Source organism: Trematomus bernacchii, unplaced genomic scaffold (genome assembly GCF_902827165.1).
Source record: "Trematomus bernacchii unplaced genomic scaffold, fTreBer1.1, whole genome shotgun sequence".
NCBI classification, from domain to species: domain Eukaryota; kingdom Metazoa; phylum Chordata; class Actinopteri; order Perciformes; family Nototheniidae; genus Trematomus; species Trematomus bernacchii.
The window spans coordinates 2,993,262-3,018,418 of NW_022987705.1; the positions used below are offsets into that span (position 1 = coordinate 2,993,262).

General features: G+C 43.3%; 1 protein-coding gene across 4 annotated transcripts; it reads left to right on the forward strand.

Moving 5' to 3' along the window:
• Positions 1-417: 417 nt before the first annotated feature.
• LOC117490261 (pecanex-like protein 3) lies at positions 418-24,768 on the forward strand. Of its 4 annotated transcripts, none has more exons than XM_034139915.1 (36): positions 418-763; positions 1,820-2,302; positions 3,975-4,183; positions 4,277-4,382; positions 4,574-4,613; positions 4,760-4,855; positions 5,128-6,885; positions 8,032-8,161; positions 8,805-8,971; positions 9,088-9,145; positions 9,934-10,099; positions 10,257-10,414; positions 10,539-10,692; positions 11,732-11,764; positions 11,885-12,056; positions 12,625-12,735; positions 12,872-12,963; positions 13,090-13,199; positions 14,418-14,523; positions 14,646-14,738; positions 14,858-15,008; positions 15,424-15,568; positions 15,921-16,098; positions 17,520-17,628; positions 18,284-18,413; positions 18,504-18,562; positions 18,650-18,865; positions 19,469-19,722; positions 19,913-20,143; positions 20,325-20,428; positions 20,519-20,666; positions 21,191-21,421; positions 21,918-22,192; positions 22,493-22,662; positions 22,787-23,193; positions 24,174-24,768. In XM_034139915.1, exons 2-36 carry the CDS (start codon positions 2,150-2,152, stop codon positions 24,324-24,326), a joined length of 6,873 nt encoding a protein of 2,290 aa, XP_033995806.1. In that variant the 5' UTR covers positions 418-763; positions 1,820-2,149; the 3' UTR covers positions 24,327-24,768. The 4 variants fall into 4 exon arrangements, with proteins under 4 accessions (XP_033995806.1, XP_033995809.1, XP_033995808.1 ...); XM_034139918.1 differs by having other exon boundaries at positions 9,934-10,069; XM_034139917.1 differs by having other exon boundaries at positions 9,940-10,099.
• The last annotated feature ends 389 nt before the right edge of the window (positions 24,769-25,157 follow it).

Here is a 25,157-nt window from a genome sequence, read left to right on the forward strand (position 1 = left end):
AGCAATGACTTGCCTGAATCGTGAAACAAACAGGTACTTTATAACGTGTGTTTATCCCTTCCCCTCTAATCCTGACCCTTGACCCTTTATTGTCTGGTAAACCAAGGACAGCATTTTCAAGCTCCAACAACCACAATCTCGGTTCATGTAGGCCTACTAATTGTCCATACATCTCTGTATGAATGAAGTGCTTTAAACAATATATCTCATTAATGGTCTCGGTAATAACAGCACTTGGGCAACGCCAAAATAAATATACAACTTTTTAAACATCAATAAAATACACTCATGGCATAAACTACAATTCACGTCAATGTCTCTCTTAAAAACCCTTCCCATGACGTCACTGTATACGGCCAATCAGCGCCATGGGAATCTCTCTCTCCCTCTCTTGATCGCTCTTTGTGCGTACGTGCGTGCATGCGTAGGTCCGTGCGTGTGTGTCAACTAGTTGTTAGCTAACGCTAGCTATACAGTTAGCTAGCTTGTTGAAACATTTTAACATAGGCTCCGTTTACACCAAGAAACAGCTGTCGTCCGTCATGAGAGAGGACCTCCGCTCCCGCTGCATGTCTGTCAACCTTTAATACCAAAGAGGATGGGGGGCCCTCAGGAAAAAATGACAAGTTAGCCAACGCAAGCAAAAAGTAAGCTACAGTTTTTGGACAGGCTCGCTAGCATCCTGAGAAGGAAAGCTCTGAGATTTTGCAAGGACTGGATGCGGAAGGAGGATATGAGCCAAGCTGGACAACTAATGCTAATTGTAAGGTTTGAGCCAAATGTGGAAAACATTTTAATTTAAGCACAATTATCAAACCTATCAAGCTAACATTAGCTAACGACGAGGAACTAACACTCGCCTAGCGACCAGCGGTTAAGCTAACTTGTTGTTTACGGTTGGCGTTACATTTCCCCTGCTAACGATAGGGACATTACCCAGGATGAAATGCTGATGTATGCGGCCTAGCATTAGCCGGTAACTCGCGTCAAGCAGTCCAAAAATGTGTAATGTTTGTCAGTCAGTCTGCAGTATTATGCTGCTGCTACCAATCGAGTTTTTATATTCACCGAGGTGGTTGAAGGCATTGTTGGTTGAACAGTTAGCATTTTACGGAGAATAAATGCACAGAGATATTCGTGGGCTAGGCTAAATTGCCTGCTAGCTTGCTAATGTCAATCAGAAAACTTAATCTAGCTGGCACACCATTAGCCTGGAGATGAGAAAAGGGAGTTTTAAGCTCTGTCATCCTCTTTGAAATCTGATAGATATATCGACTATTTTATATAGCTTCCCTGATGATTTGTTTTGGACAGAAGACATTGAATTGACAAACAAGTTTTTAATGATTGATTGTAACGTTAGCGTGTGCCAGTGTCAGTTAAAGGCATTCTAATCTGTGTTTTTAATACTTAAACATTCTACAACTCTATTGTAGTAGCAGCTCAAATTATTATTAGTGGTTGATCCATGGTAGAAGTTATACATGAACAAATATATAACGTTGTATATAAAACTCAAATATAGTCCCATTGATATGGTGATAGTTTCTGACTAATTAAAGATCAGTTGAAAATCAAAGGAAAACTACAATGTTTCGTTATTATCATTTCGAATTTAAGGAAGTAGCTTACTCAAAGTAAACAAAACAACTAGAAACACTCTTTAAAGTGTTTATCTCAAGATTTGATATGTGCATGTGGACAGTTTAATTTTTTTTTAATACATCTAAACCTTTTTTGTGACTTGCAGTGTACTTTTCTGAGCAATAATTTGCGTCCACTGAATGCAATGTTTAAAATGTTTTGATCTTTCTTACAGATGAATGTTTTTTCATACATTCAGTGGGTTACCAATGTGCCAAAAAGTCCCTCACCCGATTACCCAGCAAGGCTAGAGGGTGGCAGCGTTGGTGCAGGGAGAGAAGACATACTGGCTCAAGAATATGCAAGGACTCTTGACCTCAACTGAAGTGTACATATCCAAGACACAGAACTGTTGTCCTTGATGAAACAGTCTCTGTTAACCTGCCATTCCCAATGGAAGTGCCATCGTAGACACAGGATACTGTGGCTCGAACTGTTGGACAGTTTTTTTTAACCACGGCCTCGGAGGAAGCATTTTAGCTTCTGGTTAAACTCAAAGGTGAAGATGGGTTCCCAAGCGCTTCAGATATTGCGGCAGGGTGTGTGGGCTTCCCTCACTGGAGGCTGGTATGTGGACCCGCATCAGAGCACGTTCTCCAACTGCTTCCACCTCTACCTTTGGATATTTCTCCTGGCCTTTCCCTTTCTTCTGTACATGGTAAGCACATTTTCACAGCAGGTTGTTTGTAAGTGTATCCATATAAATTAAGGAACAACTAAATTCAAGCACATAACCATATAAACTATTTGTATGCAGTACATGGTTAATACATAGCTTATTTATATGATATTTAGATCTCTAACAATAAAAATGGCATGAGACTACACAAATATTCAACGATAAACACCTGTTCGGATACCACAGCATTTGCAAAATGAGGTCACATTTAAAGGAAACTGTGACTGTTTTGATATTGATTTTATAATATCCGTATGAGCTGTGTTAACATTCAGTTTCATTAGGATATCTTGGTGGCAGCAGTGACATGGAGTCCATTATGGCAAGCAACACATGTGGTGACACAACCAGTCAGATTCAAACAAACCCCCAGTTTAACCTAGTTATTATAAGTTCAAATTAAAGTGAATGCATCACATCATCTGTTGTTACTATAAAACCATGTGTATGCAAAACAGCAGTAGGTAGGTCATACACGTTTTACCAGGGAAGGATGCAAGAGCTTATGCAAATTCACAACTGACAGTGTGCAAACATTATCATCCTAGTTCTCCTATGTTTAAGTGTTTTAAACAATGTCAGTATTTCCCCTATATACATTCAGCAGCGGCGCTGCACACCTTTACACCTTTATCTATTTAATATAGTTGTAAAAAATAAAGTAAGAAATCATTCCAATGTGTACTATAGGACAGTACAAAAAAACATTTTAAAAGGGGAGTGATTAGTAAAATGCATAAAGAAAAAGAAATAATACTAACTAGGTAACATAAGATAAGAATAAACAAGTTTAAATGATTTGTTATTGGTGATCATATTCTAAAGATGTTTGGATTATTGAAAGTATACAGCTCCCTTTCATATGAGTGTTGAGAGCTGTATCCATAAATTCATTTTGTGCTCAAAGTGCACCAGATTGATGCATTTAACTTCAACATTTAAAAAAAAATCTTCCCCCGGACCCCCCTAGAGGATGTGAGGTCCACCCCCAAATAAAGCAGGTTAAAATAATTAAATTGCATACATTTTATTTTGATTGTTTGTTATGTGGATACAGTATAGTATTTGTGTTACTGTATGTTCAATAAAGGTGATTTAGCAAAATACACCTGTAGAGCCTCAAGAGCCTTTCTTGTGCTGGCAGACACATAGAAACATATTGGCGGGGCGCACTTCGCACGCACACACACTAAAAAATTCCCACGCGCTCCGTGCTCACATTTTGCTAGGCCCGCGTGTCTTAGCACCGCTGCTATGACTCCATCCTAGGGGAAACACTGAATGTGGATTTGTTTGACATTGGCCTAACGTATTGTGTTGCATAGTTGCTGCTTAGTAGTGACCATATATTGGCCAAATATTTAGTAAGTGAAAGTGAAATAAGTAGGACCGTTTTTTACAACCGGGTTAAAAACTAAATAACCTTAATAACCTATTCAATTGTATTGGTAAATAATCTAACGTTTGAATATTTGAACAACTATTTTCTAGCTTCTTAAGAAGTGTCATGGTATTATAATCAAGCTGTCCAACTTCCTATTTGAAATTAGCAATAGACATTTTCTTTTATAAATGTGGAATTTACTGTTTGCCAGCTGCTGTCAAATGAATGTCTCAGTTACTTTTATTTTGCTTTTCCACTCCCTCTCAGGCTCTTCCTCCTAGCTTGGTGGTTGCAGGCGTATACTCTGCTGTACTGGCAGTCTTTTTCACGGCCATTAAGGTGGTGAACTTCAGGCTTCACACTATGTTCGACCTTGGAGAGATTGTAGAGAAGAAGCATGCCTCACTCACAGCAGAAGCGCCAAAGACAGAAGAAGGAGATGAAGGTTCAGGTGCCCATGATGGGAATCACCGCAGGTAAGATGTTTTCTGACTCATTTTTCGTGAACACTTATTAAATCCCAATGCTTTGACATGCTACATTATTTCAATTGTCTGTATGTGTAACAGGGATAGTCATGTTGGTGTGGAGATGACTGTGTTTCGGAAGGTCAACTCGACACCCCCTGTGCGCTGTAGCTCCCAGCACTCTCTGTATGGATTGAACCAGGTGTCGGTGAGGATCACAATATTTTATAACAGCAAACAGTCTTCATTTATCTCCTTCCATAATTTCTCCAATCCTACTAATTGGAACATACTTATTTTTTTACTTCCTTTATTGATATATGTAAATATTAGTTAATTTGAGTTCACTAACCCGTTATTTTTTTTTGTTTATTTTTTAAATTGTCCTTTAAAATTCAGGAGTTTTTACCCCAGCTGGAGGATACAGGGGGCACTAAGGGTAAATATATGTGGTCTTATGTTTTCATACTGCTCATGAATCTAATTATGTCCTTACACACGTAAACCTAAGCGCCAGATCGATGTGAGTTTAACCTGTGATGAATGTGCACTATTTTTGATTGACTTTTTTTCCTTTTACATCAGATATCAAAGAGTTGATGCGGGAGCAAGGAAGCAATAATATGATTGTTACGTCAGCTCACCGGGAGATCTTACGCCAGAGGTCTCAGGACACCATTAGTAAGTTACAATATTAAGGGAGCAGAAACCAGCATCATACACAGTCAACACTGTCTAATCCTGCCTGTATGGAAACCAGTCACGCTCACATGGAGATTAGGCTATTGGCATACAAATTCTGTAAACACCCCATTGTAGACATGGCTCCTTCTACTGTCCATCAGTACAAATGGTAGTGCATGCATGCAAGTGTATAGGAAAGCAACACAAAAAGCAGTTGTTGGTCTTTGTTAGTGCATATGAATCTGATTTTGATCCGTTTTACTGTACAGGGGCCCCCAGTGTGGTTCAGTCCTGCATTGCTGCTGCTCTTGGAGGAGATTTCCCCGGACTCATGGGAGTGTCCGGTGGCTTTGAACCTGGAGTCTGCTTGTCTATCCCCCCTTCACCCTCCAGTCAAGAAGATGGAGGCGAGAGAGAACAGTTGCAGGAACTGAAGGAGTTACCAGAACAACTGTCTTTACAGAGTCCTGAGGACAATGGGTTGGGGGCTTATTCTCCCCTCGGGCCCTCTGCTGAATCTGAGAGCCTGGGGGATACTCCCCTCAGCCCCCTCATAAAGAGCAGCTTAAGTGAGGAGCTGAGTGAAAATCTCCTGGGTTTGGGCCTTGACTCCGTGGCGTTTGCACCTGGCACCGAGCACCCGGGCAGCCGCAGTGGAGTGGCTCTGGCTGCCGGGTCCACAGACAGCTGTTTCAGTGCGGGCGGAGCCACCACAGATCGAGAGACGCTAAGCACGGTTAGCAGTTACCGCAGTGAAAAGACTGATTCCACTCAGCTGGAAAGTCCTTCATTCAGCCAGCCACGGCCTGCAGACGGACAGGCTTATGCCTCAGCACCAGCAATAGGCTCCAAATTCCCAAAACCCTCAGACGATCCAGGAGGACAGGGTGGCAGTGATACTGATAATCTGTCTGATAGTGTGCTGCTGCGCTCGCCTTCCAAAGAATTCTCCCACAGCCAGGGGCTAGACAGGACGCTTGTTGAGGGAGAGGATTTGTCCCCAGTACCCTGTGATATTGCACACCACCGGCCTCGCCAGAACTCTTCCCCTTCGAGTAGTGGCCACTCAGAGGTTTGTGATTTAGACAGAAATGTCACTGTTCCTCCTCTTCCCCCTCCTCGGCAGGCCAATTCAGTGCCCTCAGGGCTGGCCCTGGGTCTAGTGTGTTCTGAGCCTGCTCTGCCCATATCCTCGACCCCCTTTTTACTGTCTGACCAGTCTGCTCTGCAAGCCCAGCAGGTTGTGCGCCCCAAAGACTTGAAGCTGCTGCGGGCCAGCGGCAGTAGTGTGGGGCACAGGCCTGGCCGTAGGAAAGCTCCACGCAGGCGAGCCGGAGCAGGAAGTAGTAGTTTCGACTGCGGCTCTTACAGGCGTCACCACAATCATAGTCAACACAGAGATTACATCCCAGTGCGCAGCCGACTGGGGGCCAAGGCTTACAGTGAAAGTTTGTTTGAGGATTCCAGCGACGAGGACGACGGCAGCGACATGAGCGCTGGTTCCAGTCTGGGCTCTCAGCGCCGGTACAGCTCTGATGATGACGATGATGACGACGACGACGATGATGACGACTCAAGTTCCTCTACCTCCTGCTACTCCCCGGACCTCGCTAACACTGGCGTTGCATCCCCCGCTGCTACTCAACTGCCCACTCCAAGGGAGGGGGATTTACCTGAAACTGCTGGCCCCTCACATTCTCGTGCTGCTCAGCGCTCTTCTAGCACTGCTAGTGCTAAGACTCATGCAAGGGTGCTCAGTATGGATGGGGCAGGTGGAGGCCAGAACAACACTGTGGCTTTGCCTTCTACTCTGCTTACAATGCCCTCCACCCCTGCACCTCGCACTCTCACCATCTCTAAGTCTGATCTGGAAGCCCACACCATCCATACTGACGGCTTTCCTGGAACTCATCATCATCACCATCACCACCATCATCATCGACTAGATTCTCTCGGAGGCTCTTGGACGGGTAACCAGATGGGCTGGAGGGCTGAAGAGCTCGTAGAAGAGGGAGCTGTGGGAGGAGGTGAGTTATTGTGACCTTATGATCGCTGTCCACACTGTGTGCTTATGTTCTATAGCGTGAAGGTAGAATCCTGGGATGTTTTCCATGTTAAAGGATCATTTATTGTTATTCTGAAAGTATGGCACAACACATGCTCGTCCATTTATATTCCATAAGGAGAAACAAGACAAAACACAACAAAAACACTAGTGTATTCCTGTAGTGCAGTTTTCTTATTTGCATCAGATGCCAGATCTTGATAAACCTTCAAATATTTATTTTCTGACATATGATAAAATATATTGGCTAAGGGCAAGTAAATAAGATAAGAAAAGGCTAAAAAAAACAGAAGGCAAACAAATCACATTGTGTTGCAAGATTATAAAAACTATGTTCAACAATTTTTAGTATTAAGGCATTTATTGCTAGCCAGTGAACTGCTAGTTTTACAAGAGTGCTTGTAATGAAATGCTTCTAATGTAGCAAGCTATCATCTAACTATACAGCGGTTACTGAACCACTATACATGGCGCAGAAGTATATGTTTACTTGGAAAAGGTTTTACACAACTACTTTTAAAATACAAATGTTACAATTGCAAAAGTAGATTCCAGTAAAGGGGCTAATGTTAATTATCTTGTGAACTGTGCATTGAAACTGTACAGGGTTCTTACGGTCATTAAAAACCTGGACAAGTCATGGAAATTCAAAATGCTAATTCCAGGCCCTGGAAAAGTTATGGAAAACAATATTTTTCACAAAGTTTTGGAAAAGTCATGGGCATTTAACTAAAGTTGCATCAAATATAATTTATATTTTATCTAATCGCCGAAATAGTAATACTATAATGATAATAAATACTGTATCGTATAGTAATGAAACTTAAAATGGCATTTAACTGACGAGGTATTTTGCTGGTGAGAGATGTTAGTTAGTTTTGATTTGTTTTAGATAGGCACAACATGTTTCATATGCAGACCTTATTTTCCTGTTCCATGTTAAAATAAACCATTTTCAGTGGTACCGCTGAGAAAGAGTACTTTTTGTGGTCATGGAAAATTAGGTAAAGGTCATGGAAAAGTTATTGAAAATAATTTGTGAAAAAGTGTATGAACCCTGACTGTAATATAAACCTTTGCATTGATGTAACCGATAACCCTTCTCCAGCCATGGGTCCGGAGGATGGGGGTAAACACGACTCAGTCAGCAGTGTGAAGAGGACCCAGGCCATCCGCAGGAGACACAATGCTGGGAGCAACCCTACACCGCCCCCCTCCACCATGGGGTCCCCTCCCAGGTGAGTCAAGGACAAGTGAGGGTTATAGCCAGGGGTGCACACAACTTTCTCAGTGAGGTACTCGGATGAGTACCTGGAGTAAGTGTTTGGTACTCCAACTTCTGGCGATTGTCAACGGGTGGTAGTAGAGTACAGAGCTTCGTGACCGCGGAGCGTGTGAACGTTGTGATCAGCTGTTTTAGCGCAGGGCTGCTGTACAGACCGACGTTAACAGCAGCCCTGTCTGTGCACAGCACACGGAGACCGGTGATCTAACCGCCTTCTGGAAAAGCTTCACAAGTAGGCCTACGTCGGTACGCAAATGCGCTTTGTGACACAAGTGACGGTACGCATTTCAGATTGTTGCCGCGCATGCGTACCTGCGTACCAGTTATGTGCACCCCTGGTTATAGCTGATGCCTTACCTACACATTGCAGTATTCAAATCTATCTACAAGATTAAAGCTGATGGATGTAATCATTAGTAATCGTAGTTGAATTAACTACTGTGTTAAGGGGAAATATTTTGGGGAATTTGTCATAAAATTAATATTCTCAGCAAGTTTTGGTTTTAAAATATTAATTTAAACTACTTGGCAAGACTTATTAAATATTCAATTTAATGTTAGACACTAATATTCAACCCATGCTTTTGTTCCTGTAGCCTTCAGGACCTCCAGCGGGCTCGGACCTCCTCTCATTCGCGGACCCGCACTCTTCCCTCAGCCTTACAGTTCGCCTCCTCACTCCTACTGCCCCGCAGCGGCATCCATGAGGCCTCCACCTTCGACGACACAACAGAGGGGGCCGTGCACTATTTCTACGACGAAGGTGTTGAGTCATAGGAAAATGAGAATATTGGGAACTCTCTCAAATCTGGACAAATGTATCGTCTATAAATGTGTCTTTGGAAAATTACAGCTTTCTGTCTTTTTTTTTTGTAACAGGAGTGAAGAGGTCCTACACATTTGGACCAGCTGGAGGTGGTTATGAGGATCCAGTCCAGTAAGTTATTAAGTTATTACTAGTTTAGCCTTCAATAGAGTGCCACAGTGACGCGTCCTAAAACCCGGAAGTAAACTCCTTCCGGTTCCTTCGACAAAAACGCAATGCAATTTCTCCATAGGATTTTGGAAAGTAGCTGGAAATAAGGTCTGTGGTTGAGACACATTTAAGAGGCGGATCACGTTTTTTTCAGCCGGATAATATCCACATGTCTACTCTACTTTTATAATTTTCGAATCATAAAGCTAGTCGCCAGAAGCAAAATGCTAACGTTATGCTATAAACAAACTACAGCAGGGTCGCTGCTTCAATGTCACGCCAACTTAAGATCCATATTCAAAACTACAGATTCGAAATGGTACAAGTTGAAGCGTTTGTTTGAACAGTTTGCAGGAGGCAGGTACTTGCTTTCAAGCAGAACAGGGCAAACAAACTTAGCGTGAGTGTTTACGTGTTCGGTGTAATGACGTACAACGGTCTCGACAACTTCTGTAGTCCTATTCAGCCACTTGTTAACAACCATCGTTTTTCAGAAATCCCCAGTGGGGTCACTGCTGATGTATTTAATGTCGTAGAACAAAACGTGATCCGTCTCTTGAACGTGTGTCAACCACAGACCTTATTTCCAGCTATTTTCCAAAATCCTATGGAGAAATTGCACTGCTTTTTGGTGAAGGAACCGGAAGTGGTAAAATGCTAACTTAGTTTTAGGACGCGTCACTGTGGCACTCTATTTGATTTAAAACTAATTGTGAATAAAAGCCATAATGAATGCCTTAACATTGCAGGGAGAGGGAGAGGGAGCGGGAGAGGGAGAGGGAGAGACAGTCCCAGTCGTCGAGCTTCACCTCCACTGAGGTCCAGGAAGGGGCTCCAGCCCTGTCCATGCTCCAGCCCAGACCTGTGGTTTTACAGGGCATGCAGGTGCGCAGGGTGCCTCTGGAAATGCCTGAGGTTAGCAGTCTATAAATGTTTGATGCAGCAGATTATTCAAGGAAAGATTGTCATGTGGATAAGTCAGGACTCTCTACATCAGAGCACACTATCACAGATTTTCCTTGTTGTTGGTTTTTCTTCTGAATTAATCACTCATTTCTCACCTCATCACTAGTTTGATCTGGATCATGAATCCCTACAAGAGTCCCAGGAAAACACTCTAATGATTGAGGAGAAAGCCAAACCCAAACAGTACTATCGCTTCTGGGTGCTGCCCGGAAAGTGGCTGAGGGTTCGATACGACCGATTAGCTCTCCTGGCGTTGTTGGACAGGTACGCAAGACTGTTGGAGTGGAGGAGAGATGACATTTAGTTTGGTCTCTCGCTCTTAACCTTATATTATTCAATGATGCGTTTCATGTCCATGCTTATTGATTTCTCTGCATTCTCTTCCCAGGAACCGGCGTGTGGCAGAGAACGTGTTTGCTGTGGTGCTGGCCAGTCTGGTGGCCTTCTTAGGGTTCCTACTGCTGTTCCAGGGCTTTTTCAGGGACATCTGGGTCTTCCAGTTCTGCCTGGTCATTGCCAGCTGCCAGTACTCTTTACTGAAGGTACATTATTTCTGGCATTTCTTTAACTCATCCAATTACTTTTCCGGATGCTTCTTTTGTCCCCTGGGTTTCTTTACTACTGATTACAATGTTGATCTACAAACAACTCTACAAAGACCCTAAATAAAACACGGACCCTTTTTTAAATCGGGTTTACGTCCTTTGACCGAGACAATAGGTTTGTAGTCCAACTATATGGCTGCAAAGATAATTGACAAACAAATGTGGTGTTACTTCATTCATAAGATTATTTATAGTAGCCACAACATGTAAACGATTGCTCCAGTAGGTTTGAGCAATTCCATGTCTACCCATCTTTCAACAATAAAATCATTTGATCTTTTCCATACAGTAATTAAGCCACATTTTGTTTTAATACTGTACACCAGGGCTATTCAATTAGTTTGGAATGGGGGCCGGTTGATGAAAATGATCCAAAGCAAGGGGCCGGGAAAAAGATGGCTTGAAATATGAGCAATCATATTAAGAGCTTCAGATACAGTAAATACTACAACAGCATAGTGGAGTGCATATATTGTGTTTAATTCAATCAAACAACATAGCCGCAAGGCCTTTCTAGATCTGAATGGCAAGTTCAGAACTCAGTAGGCCTACATGTGAAGCTGATTTAACCATCAACATCATTTGATTGAATTTAGGTGAAATGATCTAATCATTCACAGAGATGCAATAAATGACAGGAGTTGTCACTACAGTAGCTAGTAGGTGGGTTCAAAACCAGAGCCCCGCCGAAGTTTTCAGGCAATGTCTTTCCCTCTATCTCTCAATTTAACACCTTCTCTAGAATAAAGGCACTCTGGCCCAAAAAGAAACCTTTAAAAAAAATACAATTTGATTACTTTTTAACATTATACTCAAAGGGCCATCACCCCGGGGCCGGATTTGAATAGCCCTGCTGTACACTATACAATAAACCCGTTATATGATTGTCTCCACCTTTTTGTTTTTGCTTCTGTTGTTTTCTGTAATGCAACATTTGAAATCTGTAAAGCTTAATTTCTCTGCCTCTTTGTTCCAGAGCGTACAACCAGATGCAGCTTCTCCCATGCATGTGAGTATTGGTTACACCTTTTGATCTGCTAGAATGTACATGAAGAACAAACTAATCAAGAAATGTCATCTTCCTGTTGCAGTGTGTTTGTGACTCACCTTGTTATCTGATGTTTGACAGGGCCATAACTGGATCATCGTGTACAGTCGGCCGGTCTACTTCTGCCTGTGCTGTGTGCTGATCTGGATCTTTGACCAATCAGGGCGCTTTGGCAACCTGCAACCCTTCTCTCTCTACGGAGTCACCTTCTTCTCTGCACACTTCCTGCTCTGCATCAGGGACATGCTCATTGGTTAGTTTTCAAACATGAATACTTCGTAAGACTAACACCTTGAAAATGTCTATATTTGATGTTTGGAGTGGCACTTTGATTGGAGATTAGCCATTGTTGCATGGATAATAATAATAATAATTCCTTACATTTATTATAGAGCTTTTCCAGATGCTCAAAGCGCTTTACAAATACACATTACACACATATCATACATGTAACGGTCATGTACTGGGGACCACAGGAGCAAATTCAGGTGAAGTGTCTTGCCCAAGGACACATCGGCCTGACGCAGTGGTGGCGGGGGCGGGTTTCGAACTGGAGTTCCCCAACGCCCGCCACCCTTGATCTGATGATCAACGCACAGCCCACTGCGCCACTCCGGATAGCCGTCAAAATATGTTTTTCACCCATACATTTTAACCATGGCTTAATCTATCCTTTAAATTGAAAACAACTAATCCAACCCATTGACACTGCTTTATAGAAACCTTTACAATTATAGAATAGTAGTTTTCTGGGTTCGCTTCAGCACCTTAACCTTTTTCTCCTTATCTTTTTTTAATGTGTTCCTTTCTTTGTCCTACAGTGTTTGCCTTGTGTTTCCCGGTCATTTTCCTGTTTGGGTTGCTGCCTCAGGTCAACACGTTTGTGATGTGTCTGCTGGAGCAGATTGACATGCACATTTTTGGTGGAACTGGTAAGAACATGAATAGACAGACAGACAGGAAGATGGTGAGATGAGAAATATGACTGAAATCGTAAGACTGTCAGTTTAGAAACGGCGCATATGTTGTGTCAGGGATTAACCTGATCTTTTCTTTGTCTCTCCTCAGCCACTACCAGCCCCCTCTCCTCTCTGTTCAGCCTCATGCGCAGCCTGCTGGGGGCTGCTCTGCTCTATGGATTTTGCCTCGGGGCTATCAATGTAAGTGGAACAGAGACACTCAAGTAGGAAGTATTTTTTTTTTTTTTGAGAGATATTCTGATCTTAGAGGGAATTGATGAAAACAATTCTCTTTTTAATATTGTTTTGTTTACTTTTTTTCATCAGGCACCCTGGGGGGACGCCCATGTGCCAGTACTGTTCTCTGTGTTTTGTGGCCTCCTCCTGGCCCTATCCTACCACCTCAGCCGCCAAAGCAGCGACCCCACCCTCCTCTGGTCAGTATTTTGTGTTTCACATTGTCCATGTCCTAAGCTATTATACAAATTAAGTTATACATCCATGATTAAACATTTAAAAGTACCTGTAGCGGAGTAAATTAGAAAGTCAATACGCACTTCTAAAGATTCTACTAACCCAAAAATGAAATGCAGTATATACATTTTTGACACACATTGCTAAAAAATTATATTAAGAGTCATATATTTACGTCAAACCTGTTTTTGTTTGAACACATTTTAACCCATGGCTTTTCTAAACAGGGAGAATTTCATTTTTTTGTGGAATTTCCAACATATATCTACAAGTACTATATAATATGCTTTGAACACGAGTGTCCTACACACAGAAGTGTGCCTGCTTTCACTTTCAATCAATCAATGTCATCAATCAATGTTTATTTATATAGCCCAATATCACAAATGTTACATTTGTCTCAGTGGACTTCACAGTTTGTGCAGAATATCAGTATGACAATACGACACCCTCTGTCCTTAGACCCTCACATCGTACAAGGAAACACTTCCAGAGAAAAACCCCACAGTTTAAAGGGGAAAATGGGAGAAACCTCAGGGAGAGCAACAGAGGAGGGATCCCTCTCCCAGGACTGACAGACGTGCAATAGATGCCGTGTGTAAATCGAAGAGATAATACATTTTACAGCATAGGTAGACCAAATGTTTGGAAATGCATGTGTCTATAATAAGAAGATGAATCCACGAGGATGTCAACAATCCTGTGGGAGCCATCAGGGAAGTAGTATGATGAGTCAGGCAGGACCGCAGAGACAGGTTCAGCCACGACTCAGGATCCCGGCGTAGATAGACACCAAACATTTTTTTGGGGGAAGCTGGGTTATTGGGAACATGAGAGTACAGACAGACAGAAGGAAGAAGTAAGGTGTCCCCCGACAGTCTAAGCCTATAGCAGCAAAACTAACGTGTCTACGTACATGCACTCCCTTAGGATAGGTTGAGGGAAAGGGGTAGCAAGTAAGGAACAGAGGTGGAGAGGCACAGCGTGTCTGCGTACATGCACTCCCTTAGGATAGGGTGAGGGAAAAGAGTAGGAACTGAGATGTATGCACCACATCTATACCATGAGCGCATTGCTCCTAAAACGTTTTTTTGGCACTGACACCAATCAACAGTGACTTTGATCCTACACCTCAGCTTTTCTCACAGTTGCTTTTTGTATGTTTTTTCCTCTTACATCAGGTCACTGGTCCGGTCTAAATTATTCCCTGAGCTGGAGAACCGAACCCCAGAAGAGCCCCCTGTGGAGATCAAGGACCCTCTTCCTGAGAAGCTGCGTAACTCTGTGGTAAAGATCAGCGCTCACTCGCCTGCACACACACACACACACACACTGCAGTTGGATAGTTTCACTCCTGATTTCATGGTGTCGTTTTTACAGACCTGTACCTTCTCACTGTCTCTTTGTAGAAAGAGATTCTTCATTCAGACCTTGTCATGTGTCTCCTCATGGCTGTGATCACCTTCGCCATCAGTGCCAGCACAGTGTTCATCGCTCTTCAAGTGAGTTTGAACAGAATTCATGATCCTATACTTAATACACATTTCTTATTTTTGTGAAAAATGTTAACGCATCTTTCATCTTTTCCTGCTAATTCATCTCTTTTGATTTTGATCCACAGCCGGCTCTTAGCGTTGTCTTGTACATCCTGGCAGGAGTGGTAGGCTTCATTACTCACTATCTCCTGCCTCAGCTCCGTAAGCAGCTGCCGTGGTTCTGCCTGGCTCACCCTGTGCTCCGCTCCAGAGAGTACAGTCAGTTTGAAGTTCGAGGTCAGTGTCTTGATTGCTCTCTTATCTACGTTCACATACACAGAAAGAAGCAGAGGGAACTATCTTAAAAGTATAAGAAGAAACTCTACTATATTATCAGTCTGAACTCAAAGTATCCCCACAGGAAAAAGCTGCATGGAGCAAATGAAAAACAGCAAGATTTCTATATAAAATGCTATTTCAAAAAACACCTAACCTCAATTGTCTGTAGGGGAGCTTCATAGATTGCAGAGTCATTATCTTGAAACTATAAAAACAGCTGAATAGCGCTGATAAACTGCTGAACAGATCAGTAATATCAATAATACTAAGTAGCTGAATTATAATTGTAAGAGATGCAATAGACGCACAGCATTAGGTGAAGAAGGTAATGTGTTTTTTGGTGTGTAATATTTGGTGTTTTGCTCCGTCCCAGATGCTGCTCAGTTGATGTGGTTCGAGAAGCTGTATGCCTGGCTTCAGTGTGTGGAGAAATATGTCATCTACCCAGCTGTGGTGCTTAACTCCCTGACGACAGAAGCTCGAGCTGTGGGCCAGAACCACAAAGAGCTGGACATCTAGTAAGCCTTTCCACATTCTGTCTGCAAACCTTTTCACACCCATTCATCATACCTTTCCATCTCTGCTCCCCGGGGATATGTGCTGTTCTCTGTCTGTGTGCTAGAACATCAAAACGAATTGAGACGCTGTACCAGCACACAGGTGTATCACTTCCTACAGGTTGTGCTCGGAAAGCACAAGATAAAACTAAAATACATTCTCTCACTTGTTTCCTTTTTCCTTCCCATCTTCACCTTGTACACCAGTCTGTATTGTATAGATGTCAGTCTATGTAATGGTGGTTCCATTGTTCAGTTAAACTGTAGCATACGTGTCACTGATTTCCCCTCTCTCCCTCTCTCATCCCCCCAGCAGTCGAGCTCTCTTCATCTCAGTTGCCGGCATGAAGCTGATGCGCTCGTCGTTCTGCGCCCCGTCGCAGCAGTACGTCACGCTGTGCTTCACCACACTGTTCTTCCGATTCGACTATCCACACTTCTCAGAGACCTTCCTAATCGACTACTACTTCATGTCCATTCTCTTCAGCAAGGTCAGGATCATGCATGCAAATTAGTTGCTTTTCGGCGCCTCCCGCTTTTTTAACGCTGATTTGGGTAACTTGTGTAATTCGTAGAGAACCGAAGAGTTTGTTTTGGGGACGGACAACTTCTCACTTCAAAAAATGTTTAAGAAATCTAGACCGCAAAATAATTAAACAAGCGAGTGCCTGTTTCTCCTGGCCAAGGACAGGTTCCTTGAACACAACACGAGCGTAACGTGTCATCACGTGGTGTAGTGCTGACGGAGAGCATCAGAACCCCGCTCCAGCACTTTAAATATTGCACTACCCATAAGGAGCCGTACACATGCCGCAGTCTTTGCGTGGCTGTGTCTTTAGTTGTAAGCCCAGTGGCGATCTGTTGTTATTAGCATCTGGTTAGCTAGCTATGCTAACGAATATAAAGAGCTTTTTCTACAACCAGGTGGAAGAGAGCTCTCTCCTGACAGACTGAGAGGCTCAAATAACCTCAGCTCAGTGAGGTTAAGGCACACCTTGATATGATCATTATAGTTGTAAAAAAATAAGAGACTAAATGAAAAACAGGTATAAAATACTATATGACAGTAACAAAAAAGTTGTTAAAAATAACAAGAATACAGTTTGAAAGGGGAGTGATTTGTAAAATGATCCATAAAGAAAAAGAAATCTGCTTACTGTTCTGTTTCATATGGGTGTTGAGAGATGTATCCATAGATCTCTTGATTTTGCTCTCAAAGTGCACCAGATTGATGCTTTTAACTTCAACATTTAAAAAAAAATCTTCCCTAGAGGAGGTTAGATCCATCCCCCACTTAAATCATGTTCACATGGATAGGAAACTAAATACATTTGCACACATCTTGTGTGTCTATCTTTCTGTTTTGGTGGTCATACCACAACCGTGCACGAGTCATGGAAAGATATCTGGATTAAGAGGTTGCTTTTTCTTTGCACAGCATGAAAAAAAGGCCAAATGAATGGGCTGTGATTTTAGTATTTTTTTAAGCAGAGGTTGAGTTCAATAATTTGTACGGGCCCTCGGAGGATGTTGTAAAAATTGAAATGGCCCTTGAGAGGAAAAAGGTTCCCCACCCCTGCTGTAAATAATAATAAAAACCCTTAATTTATAACTTAACATCTCTGTTTCCTATTGATCTGAGTATATTATAAAGAATAGCCAGTTAATTGAAGCATTATAGCACAGGCCTTTGTCAGATGGTATATTACGCTGGTTTTTTCTTAAGCATTTCATAGCACATTCTGTTATATGATTGTATTGTATTCTACTCTAGAAGCAGTTATTTTTCATATTGGGCATCTTGTCAAAGTTGAGTTAACTACTGCCCTCTCTGGTTAAAGATTACGTGATGTCTGTGTAGTGCTGTGAATACATTTGTGGATGTTGTTTTGAAAGTCTTTGTAATTGTCAGATGTGGGACCTGCTGTACAAGCTGCGCTTCGTGTTGACCTACATCGCGCCCTGGCAGATCACCTGGGGCTCAGCCTTCCACGCCTTCGCACAACCCTTCGCCGTTCCCCGTATCCTTTTCTCACTTTGAGTTTACGTCAATGATTATCAGGGTTCTTACGGTCATTACAAACCTGGAAAAGTCATGGAAATTCAAAATGCAAATTCCAGGCCCTGGAAAAGTTATGGAAAACAATATTTTTCCCAAAGTTTTGGAAAAGTCATGGAAATGTAACTAAAGTTGCATCAAATATAATTTATATTTTAGCTAATCGCCGAAATAGTAATACTATAATGATAATACATACTGTATCGTATAGTAATGAAACGTAAAATGGCATTTAACTGACGAGGTATTTTGCTGGTGAGAGATTTTAGTGGCTTTAGCGTGTAGAAGCTAGTAAGCCTACTATTTGATTTGTTTTAGATAGGCACGACATGTTTCATATGCAGACCTTATTTTCCTGTTCCATGTTAAAATAAACCATTTTCAGTGGTACCGCTGAGAAAGAGTAATGTTTTTGGTCATGGAAAATTAGGTAAAGGTCATGGAGAAGTCATTGAAAATTAGGTAAAGGTCATGGAGAAGTCATGGAAAATTAGGTAAAGGTCATGGAAAAGTCATTGAAAATCATTGGTGAAAAAGTGTATGAATGAACCCTGGATTATGTAATGTTCACTTCACTGTATTATACCACCTAATTTCCTTAACTCATGTTACTTCAGACTCTGCTGTGCTTTTTGTTCAGGCCATCTTTTCTGCCATCTTTTCCACTCCTCTAAATCCTGTCCTGGGCAGTGCCGTGTTCGTCACCTCGTACACCAGACCTGTCAAATTCTGGGAGAGAGACTACAAGTATGTAAAAAATCATCTGTGCAAATATGACATATAATTAATATAAAAGCATTATTGTTCAGTTATAATATAAATGTGTCATGTTTGCAGCACCAAGCGCGTCGATCATTCCAACACCAGACTTGCCACTCAGTTAGATCGCAACCCAGGTATGCCATAACAAAAAATATATATTCTCCCGTCTAATTCTCTTTGTTTGGCTCGTATTTATTCGTGCTCCCTTGATGGTCTTTCAGGTGCTGATGACAACAATCTGAACTCTATTTTCTACGAGCACCTGACGCGCTCCCTGCAGCACAGCCTGTGTGGAGACCTGCTGCTCGGCCGCTGGGGGAACTACACCACAGGCGACTGCTTCATCCTCGCCTCAGACTACCTCAACGCTCTGGTGCACATCATCGAGATCGGAAACGGCCTGATCACCTTCCAACTGAGAGGGCTCGAGTTCAGAGGTCAGCAGCAGGGGATGATGATGGGGGGGGGGGGGTTGACCATATTTGGAGGCTTGTAAAATGGAACAGTTTGAGATGTTTACCTGCTGTTTTAACGTGTCACTACTTGGTTATCTCTCAAGTGTTACCCCAGAATAGCATTTAGTTATTCAAATGTGGTTATTGTAGCATAGTAAATAGCACTCATGTAAATGTGGCAGCTGGTCAAACTTCTGTGAAATTTGAATCATTTCTTTCAAATCTAAAAACCCTTTGTTATTTCTTTAATCAAATTATCTTTAAAAATGAACTAAAGTTTGCTTCAGTCTCTAAAGACATGACAATTAAGCAGTCTACAATTATAAAAGTTAAAGAGTTATCTCGAATATTTCTTCTTATGAGAATACTCTGCTTCTTTAGCTGACCTACATATTGTACATATCATATTCTATTTACATGTATATAGACTTTTTGCACTACTTTTATTTTGTATTTTATTATATATGTTGCATTGTTAGAGGAGCTCAGGTCATAAGATTTTCTTTGCCATTTCTAGACCGTAGCTTTGTGCACATGACAATAACACTCTTGAATCTTGACCTTGACCTGTTCTCCCCTGTCCAGGTACCTACTGTCAGCAGAGGGAGGTGGAGGCCATCACAGAGGGTGTGGAGGAGGACGAGGGCTGCTGCTGCTGTGAACCTGGTCACCTTCCCCACATGTTGTCCTTCAATGCGGCCTTTGGACAGCGCTGGCTCGCCTGGGAGGTCGCCGCCACCAAGTACGTGCTCGAGGGCTACAGCATCAGCGACAACAATGCTGCCTCCATGCTGCAAGTGTTCGACCTTCGTAAGATCCTCATCACATACTATGTCAAGGTAAGCCATAGATCAAGAGTCTTTTGTTGTTCTTTCTTAATTAAATGCTTTTGCTAACACTTGAAATGGCTGAATTTCCCTTTGTCTACACAAAAAATGTATATCATTATTTACTATTCCCATTGCTTTAGCATAACTATTGTAGCAATGTGAAATGTGCATCTAGTCACTTGTTTGTCTCCTCCAACAGAGCATCATCTACTATGTGAGTCGATCTGCTAAGATGGAAGAGTGGCTGACCAATGAGACGGTTCAGGAGGCTCTGCGGCCGTGTCTCGGGCCCAACTACGTGGACAGTGACCCCACCTTCAACCTGAACATCGATGAGGACTACGACCACCGGGCCTCTGGCATCACCCTCTCCTCGTTCTGCATGGTTTACCTGGACTGGATTCAGTACTGCAACAGCAGGCGGCAAACGGTTAGACTCAACATTTACTCTAGAATCCCACATGGGTCTTACTGTTATTATATATTGTTTACAGAAATGTTATCTTTATTATAACTTGTTATCAGAATACATATTTAACAATTTTTTGTAGTAACTGTAGAACAAAACATACACTGTTATAATTAATGTTTATTTCCATTTTGTGTTGTAGCCGGTGACTTGTGAAAGAGATTCTCCACTCGTCAACCTCTGTTTTGGTCTGTGTATCCTGGGAAGACGAGCTCTGGGCACGGCTTCCCACAGCATGTCTGCAAGGTAAGGTCCCACCCCCCCCGCTTGTCTCCGTGGATAATAACCCCCTGTCACTGCCCGATATAAAAGAGTTGTTGTTTATCCTTTTGACAGCTTGGAGCCATTTCTCTACGGCCTCCATGCTCTCTTCAAGGGAGACTTTCGCATCACGTCTCCCAGGGATGAATGGGTGTTTGCAGATATGGACCTGCTGAACCGAGTCGTGGCTCCAGGAGTGCGCATGTCCCTCAAACTGCATCAGGTATGAAGAGATAAAGAAAAGTTCCCTTAAGGCAGCGTTTCTCAAAGTGTGGGGCCCGCCCCACTGGTGGGGCGCAGAGATGTGATGGGTGGGTCGCGAATGGACACGATGAACGGGAGATTATTTTTGTATTAATTTTTTGGACCTCAGGCCGGAATCGAACCTGAGTCCTCGCGGGCGGTAGTGGACTGTTACAGCTGGAGACAATTGCATAGCAGGCCCTTTTTCTATATGTTTGGAACTCATCCCATTTGAGGAAAGGATTGACACCATTGCACTTTTATTTTCTCTATTTCTGAACTGTTATTTGTTATTGATTTTCTCCGTTTTTGAACTGATGTTATTTGTTATAGGTATATTGTTATATAACGATACATTTGACAATTTTAAGCTTGGCCTACCATTTTATGGGAGCGACAAGGGGAATGACAGAAAAAGTTGGAGGACCACTGGCTTAAGGTAACAATCATGACAGTTTTTTGTCCCTGATCTTACACCAAACTTGCATTGTGTGTTTCCCTCAGGATCACTTCACATCACCAGATGAGTATGAGGACCCTATGGTTCTCTATGACGCCATCACTGCCAACGAGGAGAAGATGTTGATATCTCACGAGGGCGACCCCGTGTGGCGCAGCGCCATTTTAGCAAACATGCCTTCACTGCTCGCACTGCGCCACATCATGGATGACGGCAGCGACGAGTACAAGATCATCATGCTCAACAAGAGGTTCCTCAGCTTCAGAGTCATCAAGGTTACAGCTCTCTCTCTTTATTACGATACGATAATACTTTAATGGTCAGATCAAGTCTGAAATGTGACTTTCATCACAGCAGCTCCATTTGTAACATCAACATAGACAAGCATCACCTGCTGTCTCCTCGTCTCCGGCTTGTTTTTAGGAATCAAAATAATCCATTTATCCCGGGGGAGATTGGGCTGAGTGACAGCTGCTCTATTTTATACTGACATTTGACAGAGATGTGTATAGGAGGGTGTTAAAGTTACATATGTCCAATAAAAGATACAATAAAAATGACAAAAACAATATAGTTAATGGAAAAATGTACATATTTAATAAAATATAAAATATGTATTTTAATTGATTATTGGTACATTTTTCTATGAAATGTAATTGCTTTATTTACACGATGCTGCTCTTTCTGCCCTGGACGTATGTATGTAGTTGTTTATATTCAGCCGTTCCGCCTCCTGCTCTCCTCTCACTTCTTCTTCTTCTGCTCCTGCAGGTGAACAGAGAGTGTGTGCGGGGGCTGTGGGCGGGGCAGCAGCAGGAGCTGGTCTTCCTGCGCAACCGTAACCCAGAGCGCGGCAGCATTCAGAACGCCAAGCAGGCCCTGAGGAATATGATCAACTCCTCCTGCGACCAGCCCATCGGATATCCCATCTACGTGTCCCCCCTCACCACCTCGTACGCCGGGGGGCACAGCCAGCTGCGCTCTGTGTGGGGGGGGCCTGTCAGCCCGCACAACATTTACACCTGGCTCATCAGCAGCTGGGACAGGTACGTGCTTTAGACTTGATGTGATAAATGCAGTGTTTTGGGGACGGGGTGTAATCCTCTTTTGAAAGCTCCTGAACCCTTGAAAAATCTCTCACTTATTCACTCTAGATTTCAAACTCTGATCAACAACACCGCCCACCCCCCCATTTTACTCCACACTTGGATTAGGACTTATGTTTTTGGTTTTCTTTGTACTGTTTCAGTTCATATTTTATGTAAAGCGTCTTTGAGCATTAGGAAAAGCGCTGTTTAAAAAAAATCCCATGTCTTATTATCGTAATGTATGACTGGTCTGTGCAGGCTACAGAAGGGTTGTGGTGCGGGATGTAACAGTGGAGGTAACATCGAGGACTCAGACTGCGGGGGGGGCTCCACCTCCATCTCCACCAACCCAGCAGTCCACACCACCCACAGCACCCCCGCCTCCAGCATGCCCCAGCCGCACATCACTAATCTCCAGCCTTTCATGGGTAAGACCTGAAACCAACCACTGCTTCGGGTGTTGTAAACCAATATAGTAGCAAAGTTATTTTTTGTTTGCTGAAATAATTCAATGTTTTACCTTGGTTAAGAAACACTTATTTTGCTTTTCAGGTACAGACAACCCTGTAGGTCCAACCCAGAGCTGGCCTCGCCACCCCCAGCCCCTCCCACTAGCTCTGCTCAGCCAATCAGAGGGCAGGATGGAGGCAGGCCTGCTCAGCTCCTTGCAGCGAACGTCCTCCATCCAGGGGCTCCTGGGCCACCAGCTGTCCAGCTCCCAGCTGTCCTTCAGCAGCTCTCTGCTCCCCCCCCCTCTGCCCGGCCCGGAGCGCTTCTGCGTCCCGAGCCTCCTGGAGACCTCGGGCCACAGAGCGGGTCAGCGGGCCGGCTTCGGGCCGGGCGGGGGGCTTCACTACGAGAGCCACTTCGGCAAGTGGAGCTTCTCAGGCAGGAAGGGCTTCAACGGACCAGCTGCAGTGGAGGGGGAGGCCCTGACAGTTCAGACCCTACGCACACAGGTGAGGAGCTGCTGTCACTGTTCACTCACATGTTACTTTAGTTGTCCGGGCCATATAAATTAATGTTGTTTTTTTTTTTAGATATGCTATGGAATTTGAATTATTGTATTCTAACTGTATTTGAGTCCTTGTGTTTTGTACCCATTCATTGGTATTTTCACATTTATCTTGTCATTTGACTATATTCTCAGATATGTTTGTTGTTTTTGTCGGGGAATAATTTGCCCTGCATGTCCTCCTTCGCCCTCTGACGCAGCTGACCAACCTGGAGCAGCCGTTATCTCCCATAAGGAGGGGCTGCCCTAGCATATTGTTGATGTTGCCAGTTTATGCCCGGGCAACTCTCGTTGATTATTACACTCTGAACTAGTTCAAACCTGGAGCTACAGGAGGGGTCTTCAGAATTGATTGTGGCATCTCAACCGTGTGGTCAACCCGTGGCCCCGTGACATGTCTTGTGAATTCTCCGGCCGTAGCTCCAAATAAACCACCAGTGTTTGCGATCAAAGCTCCAGCTCTCCTCGTGTCTCTCTGAGTCCTGACTCCTATTGCTTCAGAAGTTTCCCCCCACAGTTTTTACATTATCATTCATGTTTGTTGATTTGAGAAGCCCTCTGAGACCAATTTTGTTTTGTGATATTGAGCTATATAAATACATTTAAATTTGAATGATGAACTTAAGACTTATCAAAGAAATCCAGATTCTGGAGTCGGTACACCTAATCCTCTAAGACGACAATCAATCAGCTCACATGGCCTGTGAATCGTTAAATTACATATTACATATTTTGCATAAGATTAACTTGCTTCTTTCCGTGTTCCTTGGATCAAGAGAAATACTATTCACTAAGAAAAACCTTCTGCTTTTACAGAATCCATCTTCACGGTGTGCAAAAAGAAGCATCTGTGGGATGTATTAGTATAATGAATGAACAGCAAACAGTTCAGTTGATATCAATGTTTTCTTTAAATCTTTCCAGCCTCTCCCCCCTGCACCCCTGCAAGAGCTCAGTCTGAGCCAGGACCCTCTGGGAGCCACTCGGACGATGGACCCCACCCTGCTGAATGCAGCGGACCCCCCCACCCCCCGAGAGGAATCCACAGAGCTGCCTTTACTCGAGCACCTGCGCTGAGTCTGCACTGGGACTGGAAGCATGCTGAACTGATCAGATCATGAAATGATTTCAGCCAACCTGTTTATCCCAAAGTCAGCTTTCATCACCATGTTCTCATTCTTCACTTTGTTTCTGACAAAGGCACTCGGCGTCTCTATGGACCACCTCTTGGTTGTAACCGTATCGACGGGCTATGAAGGCCTTTGCAAATATAAGGGATATTTTGCCTGACGATTGAATATTTTTTATATACTGGAAATGAGGATCGCCTCTGTCTTTGTCCTCACTTGAGTGCATAACAATTTAAAGAAAGCGTGTATTGCTGTATGTGCAGGGGGAGGATGTGTGGAAACCACCTTTCGCCTTTTGTTTTGTGTCCACTTCTACAATCCTCACCGGGCCACTGCTGCTGCTTCTTCCCTGCACATTATACATATTCAACGAGAAAAACACCCCCCCCCCCCCCCCCCCCCCCCCCCCCCCCCCCTCCCCTTCTTAGTCATCTGGCCTATTTCCCACAGAGGTGCCTGACAACATCCACAGTTCTGTCTCGGAGCAGTTTCCTCAGAGGAACACGCTGCCCCCGTCCCGCCAACACGTGGTGCTTCAGCGCCGGTTTACAGAGGACTCGAGTCCTGAATGTGACGACACGGAGACGAGGGATGACTTCAGACAGAGCGGGAGCCCAGGATCAGGAGGTAGGGCGACTCCAATCTGTGAACATTGTGTTGATCACAAACCTAAAACAACTGGGAAACTTAAAGCCTTTTTCTTTATTTCGGTAAGTGGAATGTCATTTTCTTTTCTTTTTTTAAGAAACTTTACTTGAAGAATCACAAGTTCCTCGGT